This window comes from Sciurus carolinensis, chromosome 5 (assembly GCF_902686445.1).
Source record: "Sciurus carolinensis chromosome 5, mSciCar1.2, whole genome shotgun sequence".
In the NCBI taxonomy this organism is placed as follows: Eukaryota; Metazoa; Chordata; class Mammalia; order Rodentia; family Sciuridae; genus Sciurus; species Sciurus carolinensis.
Genome location: NC_062217.1, coordinates 45,980,175 through 45,991,246, shown reverse-complemented (window position 1 = coordinate 45,991,246; position 11,072 = coordinate 45,980,175). Strand labels below are relative to the sequence as shown.

General features: G+C 38.5%; 1 protein-coding gene across 3 annotated transcripts; it reads left to right on the top strand.

Moving 5' to 3' along the window:
* The first annotated feature begins 1,172 nt into the window (after positions 1 to 1,172).
* Positions 1,173 to 9,369, top strand: Fam216b (family with sequence similarity 216 member B). 3 transcript variants are annotated; one of them, XM_047554047.1, is made up of 4 exons: positions 1,173 to 1,263; positions 3,289 to 3,395; positions 6,389 to 6,509; positions 8,219 to 9,369. In XM_047554047.1, exons 2-4 carry the CDS (start codon positions 3,297 to 3,299, stop codon positions 8,401 to 8,403), a joined length of 405 nt encoding a protein of 134 aa, XP_047410003.1. In that variant the 5' UTR covers positions 1,173 to 1,263; positions 3,289 to 3,296; the 3' UTR covers positions 8,404 to 9,369. The 3 variants fall into 3 exon arrangements, with proteins under 3 accessions (XP_047410003.1, XP_047410001.1, XP_047410004.1); XM_047554045.1 differs by having other exon boundaries at positions 1,177 to 1,263; positions 3,220 to 3,395; XM_047554048.1 differs by having other exon boundaries at positions 1,180 to 1,263; positions 3,283 to 3,395.
* The last annotated feature ends 1,703 nt before the right edge of the window (positions 9,370 to 11,072 follow it).

Genomic DNA, 11,072 nt, shown 5'->3' with positions numbered 1-11,072 from the left:
GTAGTTTAGTGTAATAACCAATCCTTGGGCAACCTAATTTCCTCATTTTATACCTATAGTCAATTCCAATATTTCTATAATGGATTACCTATAATACTATAATAAATGCCTGCTTACCAAACCCCTAGATTTGTTGCTGTTTTCCTGAATGGGCAGAAACTAAAAAATGTGGTTATAAATCAGCATGTGTGCAACATCAGCTGATGAGGTGTACCTTGAAAAGCATTCAAGGAACATTCCATTAATAATGTCAATTCTGCCTACAACTCTTCTTTATCTCTTGGTAGAGATAAACCTGGAACCTCTTGAGTCCAGTTTGAAGTTTTTTGTTATTCGCTGGCAGTTATAGACTCTTGTCTGTGCTATGTTTATTTCCCAAAAGGTCTGCATTCAAATTATTGAGAAACACTGCAAACCTTTGGGTTTGTTGAGCTCTTTCTTCTTTAAGGCATATGATTCACCACTGTTATCTCTCTGTGTTGTTTTTTTTTTTCCCCTTCAGACTCCTAAGAATTTTGAATTCATCGTTTTCCTTTGGGGTTTCTGCTTCTGTTTCCTCTAGGAACTTTTCTTCTTTGCAGATAAGGTGGTATTCAGAAGGAGAATTCTTAAGAAAGAAAGGAAGTCTGTAGTAATAATGCTATTACAGAGGAAAAAGTCAAGGTCAATGTGGGTAATGTCTTGTGCCACAGGTTCATTATCATCATATGTAGCTTCTAACCAAGATCAAATACAGAGAATCTCTTACCCACTGTCCCCCACCCAAAATGAAAAAGGAGCATTGTATCTAAACTATGGATAATTCCATAGGTTTCCACAGTCAAATTTATGCACGTACTTCTACATTTAGGAGCTATTCCTTCATCAGTCTGAGTAATGGAAATGGGGGTTACTGACCCTAAATTCAGAAACTACTCATGAAATGGCCTGTGGCACTGATAGAATCCTTGACCTTTAATACTAAGCATCTGTGTCCACACACATTCCGTCCCCTGTTGGCATATAATACAGATATTGTAGATTTTGAAGTTGACCCTAAATTAGACACAAAACTTGGAAGAAAAAAATTTTAACTGCATATTTAAATGTCATCCAGAAGCAGGGAAAGGCATGTAGCCAAGCTTTCCCAGTTCTTTATTTCATCACATGACGTTGCTTGGATATCAGTTTATCAACAGACTGAATTTCCACCATCACTTTATGAATAGGGAAACTTGCAAGAAAATTTGAGCTTCTAAAAAGCGGGAAGAACTACAACACAAGGTAGGTTACTTTTAAACAAATCTATAATTTTGTTTCAGATTTAAATTATTCTGTAGATTTTTTTTCCTCCCTGAATTCCCCAGGTATTTTAATCAAACTTTATCAGGCATAGACCCCTTGAGTAGAGAAGGTAATGTAGATTTCTTCAGCAATAGACCAAGAAAACCATGCGTGAACTGTAGTCACAAGAAAGATCATCAGTCATGTCCTTATGCTATTTGAGAACAGAAGAAATCTTTCCCGCTTTGAAGATATTTATTCTTTGCTTTGTAGAGCTTGAAAATGGGAGGAGAGATATTGAGATGATTTGAGTGCAGGTTAGAGCATAGGTTTCAATCACAGAAAATATTAATAGAGTGTATCTTGACTAGTATGGTTTCTGGACTGCTTATCGAAGGAAAGTAGTATTAAGTAAGATATTTATAGTTTAATTTTTAAGTTTATATCATGGAAATAATACACACAGATATGCTGATGGATCTTTCTCTAAGTTCTCTTCTGCAAGATCTGAGCTTTAAGATCTGGGAACTCAGACTGATCAGAATCTTCACCCATTTTAAAAAGATGTGTGTGTGTGTGTGTGTGTGTGTGTGTGTGTGTATGTGTGTGTGTACAGCTGTATGTGTGCACACAAGCATTCACTAAGAGAAGACATAAAGAGAAGAAACTGATATAAAGTGAAATCATTCTATATATGTGATCTCAGTGAAGCAACTAATGAGATGACCATTATAACCTCCATCAAGGAGATGAGGAGCTGGGTGCAGTGGCACATGCCTGTAATCCAGTGGCTCAGGAGGCTGAGGCAGGAGGATCACAAGTTCAAAGCCAGCCTCAGCAAAACCAAGACACTAAGCAATAACTACTCAGTGAGACCCCTCTCTAAGTAAAATACAAAATAGGGCTGAAGTTGTGGCTCAGTGGTCCAGTGCCCCCGAGTTCAAGCCCTGGTCCCTCCTCTGCCCTGCCCCACAAACCAAAAAAAAGATGATGAAGGGACAGGGGATGACAGAAGGGAAGAAACTCAAATCTGTCCAGTTCTAAAGGCCACCTGATACCTATTAGGCTTCTTCAGTTAGTCTGTCATACAGGTATTGTCATACAAGTATTAATAATAATATAATACCCTCAGAGCATGTGTTACTCTGTTTGATTTGTTGTGTTCTTACTTTCTGTCATCCTGTAGTTTGTACTTCTAATAAGTGCAAAGGAATGTGCAAAGAGAAAAATGCTTAGCATTTCTATACTTTGCCTTGGAAACTCTATTCCAGTATGTCTACTTTTTCCCAGATTAATTTTTTGTTATTATATAAACTTCAGATTCAAGACCCTAAATCATGTGGAAAGGAGACTTATAACAGGCACAACTCCTTCATTCTGTATCTTTGTCAGGCAAGTGGAAAGAAACATGACTAAGTTTAATAGTTTATTTTATAGTAACAGTGCTATAAAATTGCAGCTCTAAATGTGCAAGCAGTGGAGAATGATGTAATGATACACTAAACTGCTACTCAAAATCATATTTTAAGGAATATTTCAGACCAGGGAAGGTTCACAACACATAGATATTGTAACACCTCTTTCTAAAATTAAACAATGTACATGAAAAAAATAAATAAAAGGAAACCAAATACCAAAACAGTTAGCTATAGGAAATCTTAATTTCTTTTCTCATTTAAAAATTTTTTCAAATTTTCCAAAATGATATATATTGCTTTCAGAATCAGATAAGATGATAAAATTATGTTAAAATGTCTAGAAATAACTACTGTAGACATGGTACAGCTCTACAAGCCACCTGTTCCAAGCTCGGAATTGTGCCTTACAGGATGAGGAGTGAAAATAGGACAAGATGGAGAACTAAGTAGCCTGGTGAGGTCCAGTTACTTGGAAACCTGAGAAAATGCTCTTATTTCTGGGAAAAAATAACATTTATTTACTTACTTATTTACTTAGGTACATCCCCAAAATTGGTTGCACCAAGTGAAATTTTATGCTGTGCTTTGTTTTTCCTTGGAGCAACAGAACAAGAAATGAGAGAAAAAAGGAAAAGATCACAAAAATCTCGGGATGTTGCACAAATTCCTTGCATTCGAGTCCCTCCCTCTGCTTCTGATTCTTCATTACTGAAGGTACAACAGTATATTCACAGATGGAAAGATTGTGTCTATCTCTCTTGGAGGATGTAGAACTTTTTTCTAAGATCTGTTTATCCAGTCTTAAGAAGAATGTTTGACCCAACGTAAGAGCGACAAAGGCGTCTGAGTGAAGAAGGAGCACGCCTGTGACCTAACCTTAAACCTGTGCAATTGCAGGAGCTCTGTGTTTTAGTTATTTCGCTGCTGTGACCAGATGATCTGACCAGCACAATTATGGAGGAGGAAGGGTTTGTTTGAGGGCTCAGGGTTTCAGAGAAGGCCCACTCCATGCCTCTGGGCTTGAGGTGAGGCTGCACATCATGGCGGGAGAGGGAAGCAGCTCACATCACAGTGATCATGAAGCAGAGAGAGAGAAAGTCTCCACTCTTCAGATATAAAATATATACACCAAAACCACGCCCAGTTCCAATCTCCTCCAACCACACTCTATCACTTCAATTAATTCCCCCAGGGATTAATTCACTGTTTGGGGTAAGACTCTTAGAACCCAATCACTTCTCCTCTGAACCTTCCTGCATTGACCCACATGTGAACTTTTGGGGGACAATTCACATCCAAACCATAACATTCTAGTATACCGTAACCTCTTCATGGCTGATCCCCACCAGTGGTGGGAAACTCACTGATTGACAACATGGTGACTTCCTGTTAGCGAGTCCTCAGCGCCCTATGATCAAAGTTGTTATAGCCATTCTCTCCATCCCTTCAAGGAAGGATAGGCAACAGGTTAAAATGTTAGGAATGTTAACCTCTCATTATAAATGTTTTAATTATTTTAAATTACATTTAATTTTAATTCTATTTAAAATTTATTCAAATTTAATTTAAATTAAAATACATTTAAAATAATAATAAAAATATTAGGTACATTACTTCTGAGTTTAGGATGTTTGGATTTTACTAAGGAAAAGAAGTAGGCTTTCTTTTTCTTTGTAAAATAAAACTGTAACTTTAAAGATTTTCTCATATAATGAAAATTCCCATTGTACTTTGGAGCTTTGAAATTGACTTGCAATTCTCATATCAACTTGTTCTCAATCATTTGAAAGGCTTAATTAGTTATGCAGGAATGGAATCCTTTCTCTTCCTCAAATATGTTATCTTTTAAAATATCTAATTCAGAAACTGTAAGACTGAAATGAGGCACTTGGCTTTGCTACTTTTACTCTGGGTTTATTTTCAATATCACGTTTAAGGCCTCTAGACCTCAAAAAAATTAAATTTGATTTAAAAACTGCCTTATGAATTTCAGCTCCACACAAAATTTGCAACAGGTAAAAGTCCTCTTACCCTACTTTTATATAAATATATATACATGTACATATGTATACATGTACATATGTATATAAGTAGATTTCATTATGTAGTTATATATATTATATATATGTATGCGTGTGTGTGTAAATTACCTGGTAATCAACTGGTTTTTAAAACTATCATTCTATCATTGCTTTGAATTTTTTTCACCTAGGGTGAGTTTATTTTATCTTGATTTTTCTAGGATACTGATGTCACGGTCTCAGTTTCCCCACCTATAAAATGAGTACAATAAATTGACCACCTCATAAGATTGTTATAACTTGGGTTGATGTAGGCAAAATGCTTAGTATGAAATAAAATATGCATTTAAGGTCTGTTAGGTACATCACTAAAGTGATCTTTTTAAAGTGAAAATCTGGTCAGTGTAAAGGATGACATTTTGGGTTGAATAATTCGTTTTGGCAAAGAAGCGGGGCTGCCTATGCTTTGCAGGATGCTGAGCAGCTTGCCTGGCCTCTACGCACTAATGCCAGTAGCACCTTCCCTTCACACCCTCACACACTGAGATGATCAAAAATTTCTCCAACTGTCTGTTTGGAGTCAAAATCATCCCTGTTGAGTATTACAGCCTCAAAGAATTGTAATGGCTTCTCATGAAAGCTAACCTTTAAGCCTAACATAGGATAAAATTCTTCCATCATCTTCCCCTGCATAATTCTACAGCATTTTTGACATCAGACTCTATGCTCTCTTTAAACTTAAAAAAATTCTGGTTCCCTACATATCCAGATATTTCATGCCCCATGGGAGAATTTCCACCACTTTCTCCCTCTGTCTTTTAACTAGCCTTTCTTTTCCTTTTAGTACAATGGTTTTCAAATTTTAGCGGTTCTCAAACTTTAGCATGTATGAATGAGAATCACCCAGAGGGTGTGTAAAAACAGAGTGCTGGGCCTCAGCCATAGAGTCTCTGATTCAGCAGGTTGGGGCCTGAGAATGTGCTTTTGTTTTTTCCAGATGTGCTAGGAACACACATCTGGGTTGGTAGGCAAGTGCCCTATCACTGAGATATATCCCCAGCCCTGAGGATTTGAATGTCTAAGGGATGCACAGGTTACCCATGCCCTCTGAGAACCAATATTCTAGCCCTTCAGAGACTCCTTCTCGCCCTTAAGACTCTGGTCATCTCATTTAAAAAGCTGAGTATGACTGCCACAGGCAGTTTGCTCGCCTCTGTTTTCATAGCGCCTTTTTATTACAGATGTTGACCTCTTGCCACATTACCCATCTATTCATCTGTCTATCACCCTTGCTTACTCGGAACTTTACACTGAAAGTTTCACTCACCCTGAAGCCTGGCATACTTTAAGCTCTGTGTAGATTCTCACAACCTACTTTCCTCAATAAGGATCAATCAGATCCTAAGAGTATGGGAATCCTTAGATCTCCTTCAGCAAAATATCATGACCTACTTACCTGGAGTCGTTAACTTCCCATTTTCCTCATCACACAGACTAGTAGAAGATTGTATAAGCAAACTAAGGCGGGAAATGACCCAATTATTCTTTTCCAATTGTTGTTTATTAAAAAATATATATGTTATGTTTAGCAAGAAAAGTTTCTTATTCCTGGGGAAGTTAGCTTTGAATGCATGATACTTTCAATTCTGTAGAGACTCATCAGAATTACCTGCTATGCTCTGGCAGGACCTGACCCGAGGGCAACAGCGCTACTTTTACAGCATCCAGAGAATTTATGACTCCAGGCCCCAGTGGGAGGCCCTGCAGACCCGCTACATCCGTAGCCTTTGGCACCAGCAGCGGCTGGGTGAGTTTAACTACCTGATCTGAAGCAGACACCTCAGGAAGGGATATGCTGCAGCTGGAAGTCAAGTTTACAGATAAATAATTTAGGTGGAATAGCCTCTGCCAGATTATTTTATCAACACGGTTGGCTAGCCAAGTTTAAAGATGATTATCTCTGATGGTAAAGAGCAAAGTTTTATGGGTAAGTTAAGAGGGTTTAAAGAAATTAGAGAATGGGTTCTTATCAAATGTGAACAACTCTCTGAGGTTTATAGGAATTTGACATAGTAGATCAAGGGCACTGAGCTTAGAAAGCCAGTGGAGGCTCAAACCGTGGGTCCACACCTTGCTGTCTATGCAAATGCAGAGGTTTGGTTTACTTACAATAATGGCTACATCTGTTGAGTATTTTTCGTGTTCAGACCTTGTGCTGAGATTTACATACAGCATCTCATTTTCTCCCCACTTTACAGTGTGGAAAACATAAGCGCAGGCAGGTTTATAAATGACAAAGACCACATGGATTGTAAATGCCGGTGAGGACTTCATGTCAGAGCTGTCTCCTCCAAAGGCCAGGCGTTGCCCCCCATGCTCTGCTCTCTCTCCTCTTCTAACAACTCCTTCAGATTATACGAAGCACAGGCAAAATCAGGGGGTGAAAGAAGCACCAATCAACTGAAAGGCATCATTATTACTGTCTTTTTCTTATAGAAAATGTTTCCAATCACCAGCCATCTATATTATGCTCTTTTCCTAGTTCTTCTAGAGCATTTTTTAAAAACTCACCCACTTGGCTTTAGCACAGTTACTTTAAATTATTATTTAAAGTTATTGTGTACTTACACAAACAGAAAACATCATTTTTGCAAACGATTTACTAAAACTAACAACAATGGAAGAGTTATCTTTCATTGAGGGCTTCTATGTGGCAGACACTTTCATAGAACTTAGCATGTATTGTCTTATTTAAAACTCAAACACCCTATGTGGTGGTTGTCTTTGTAACTGGCATTTTACAGAAGAGTAAATGGAAACTTGCATAGGTTGAATAATTTGACCAGCGTCATGAATCTAGGAAATAGAGGGGCCAGGATTCCATCAGGCCCCCATGATTATCTGAGTTGATGCACAGTCATCATCTGGTAGCTTTGTTTTCAGAACAAAATTGCATAGAAGACAAAAAAAAAAAAAAAAAAAAAATCCCAAAATAGAAGCATTCAATATTTAGTGCACATAAAATCCCCCGTCACCTTATTAAAATGCAGATGTCTAGGCCTAGCCCTCTGAGTTTCTGATTCAGAAGGTCTTTGGAACAGAGTCAGAAATCTGCACTTTAATAAGCAGTTTTAAAAAGCACATTGTGTCAGTGAGGTGATTCTCAAGTAGGTTGTCTGCAGATGGCACTTTGAGAAACACTAAGAGAGATCAAATATTTCTTTTGCAGAGTTGAAGAAAGTTTAGATATCAAAGACAAGTTATTCATGTGAAGATTCCTCAAGACTCTAGTTCCTTTCCAAATGATTTGACATGCTAATCAATGACTAAATATTTATTAATTTTTTGAGTGAAAAAATGCAAAAGAAAAAAACTATACTTCTGTCTTCAAAGGTAGTATCATCAGGGAATGCTAGCCATAAAAGTAGAACTCTTGTACACTCAAGTGAATATTTGCAGGTCCCCCCACCCCCGCAAAATGTAGGCTTTGAAGTTTCTCTCATTTCTTTCCCCCAGGCTATATCACTCAGCGGGAAGCCTTGTCTTATGCTGCAGTACTTAGAGATTCCACCAAGAGAGCCTCAGTCAAGGAAGCTCCTCAAAGGACCATTCCCAGGAAGTCTACAGCCATGACCAGAAAAGTTCTGTCAGCAAGACCCCAGTTGGTGGTTCTACCTAGGATCCAAAGCACAGGGCGCTGAACCCTCAGGAACTGGGGTCTGCACAGTCTCTACCCAGGCACTTTGCCTATGTGTCTCTGGCATCTGGTGGGTGTTGGGTGCATGGTTGTTGAATGACAATGAATAAAGGAATAACTTCTAATACAAACCTCAGACTTAGAAATAGTCTCATTCACAGAAATTTTACCAGCAAGAGCAAGTTGAAAGGTTTTAAAAGCAATAGAACTCAGACTTAGAAATAGTCTCATTCACAGAAATTTTACCAGCAAGAGCAAGTTGAAAGGTTTTAAAAGCAATAGAACTGAGAGCGAGCTTTTCCATGTTCAGTCTGTAGAATAAGGTGACTTTCAAAGTTTTCAAAAGAGAAACTTCCTTGGAATTTGGACCTCCCAGAGAAATCCCCCAAATAGTGAAAGACCAGAAGGTGCCAGGCCTCCTGTCCCTGGGTGACCATTCCCTATAAGCCACGTACTACTATACTGAAAAACAGAAACCAGCACAGAGTAAGCAGGATCAGGTGGGGCTTCCCCAGCAACAACTGGTGTGTCCTTCTCCTTCCTCTCTTCTTCCCTATCAAACAATAACATTTAAATTGGTCCCAAAGTTTCTGGTTCTTGCCCCCACTCAATCACTTTATGCCATCTTGAAACTTGCACTTATCAGCCTGCCACTGCTAGGCTGACTCTAAACAACTGTGATTGTCCTTGACACAGGGAAGAGAATCCACGCATGCACCTTCCCCTGGCAGCCAAACAAACAGTCTAAGCAAAACAGAAAGCAACCTCAAACAACTAATCCAAGTCCAACCTCCCATGGTCTCAGAGGGTGTAAGCAAAGCACACAAGATCATGTGAATGAGCAAAAAATGAGATAATAGTGAGTCAGATGATTGCACAACTGATATTGTATTATATTAATTATATTTAATAGCTACACCAACAATTTTGTGTGTTAAAAATTAGTCATCAGTACTTGCAAATAAAAAATGCCTCTTCCTCATCTTTGCTTTTAAAAATTCTTCACTGTTCAAATCAGACAATGACTTTGTCATGTGCACAAAGGAATTGGTTGAAATGGAAAAGAAACTTATTTGACAAGGGATGTGTTAAACTGATCTGAAAGAAAGATGTTGCAATATTATCACAGATGAAAAAAAAAAAAAACTCATCAATGATTATTACCTTCTCTCCACAACCATTAACATAAAAGATATAAAAGTTGCCAAAGGATTCTAAGAATTTCCACCACTTGATCTGACTTTTCCTTGGAAGGGACAAGGGGCATGGTTGGCCCACCACTGTGTTAGGAAGTCTTGGGAAGCCAATCTTGGCCTCTCTGGGGTCAGTTAATCATAGAGAAGCTTCTCAGCAAATCTGGGTCCTGACTCTATAACTAATTTTAAGGTTTTTATATATTATATATATATATTTTTAGTTGTAGATGAACATGATACTTTTTTTAATTTATATGTCGTGCTGAGAATTGAACCCAGTGCCTCACACGTGCTAGATAAGAGCTCTACCATGGAGCTACAACCCCAGTCCAATTTTAAGTTTTAAGTCAGGAACTGTTAGGTAGCCATAAAGGAAGAAAAAATTCAAATGAAACTGGGGTGAGCTCTAGGGCAACCCTCTTAAAGATAATGGTTTGTGGGAGCCGTAACTTAACCCAGCTTATCTTCCCACTGTGTCCACATGAGCCTTTCATTGCTTCAAACAGCTTACATGCACTTTTATCTCAGACCATTGTTTTTTCATGGGCACAGATATTTGCCATGTAAGCTTTAGCTAGTGATGCAGGATATCAAGGAGGCCACTTAGGATTCAGAAATTCCACCTGCACCAAAAATCTCGGAAGAATTTTATTTCCAATAGAGGCTTTTACAAGCTGACGGGCAGGTGAATGTCACTGGTCCTTAAGAAGGACAAATTGGTACAAGTGATGCTGGAGGTCTCACTTATTGGTTTTCCTTTCTGAGATGATACTGTTCCTCCGCCCAATGAGCCTCACACTTGAAACTTATGAGGAATTTGGTATGTTCTGGTGTGGGAAGAAAGATGCTTAGCTGGGAGGACACTGAGAAAGACGACGAAAGGGAAGAGAGGACCTCTGAAACATTCAGGCAAATCTATAACTTTGACCCAGTGGAAATTTTATTGCATGCTCTCATGATATCAGTGAACCTCATTGAAAGTTCTGGAGGTCAATGATCATTTCACTTCAAATGGTTAGCCCCTAGAATAGACCCTGGTCTGTGATAGGAAATCAACAACACTTTTATAATAATATGAAGATTTCAAATATTCTACAAGTCAGACTGGATCTGACTGTGTTATGTCATTCTAGGGTCCCAGGAAGCCACAACTACTGATGGGGACTGGCAGTGGTTTATCAAGGACAGGAGATGGGAACAGTCCACCCTACATAGAGGCAACAGAGGGTGCAGTGTCCTCCCCAAATCTTTTTTTGGTCTGAGTTCTAACAATTGTTGAGGTTACTTTGAATTTTAAAAATAAATATGTAAGCTCCAGAGTAGCATATTTTCAATGTTTTTCTTCAGTGACTTTACATGAAAACTACTTCCAAGAATGCCCCATGCTTTGAACATGGTTTAAATGTGTCTTTCCCCCAAGAGTTCATGTGTCAGGAGCCTGGTCCTCAGTGCGGTGGTATTGGGAGGTGGGTTGTGG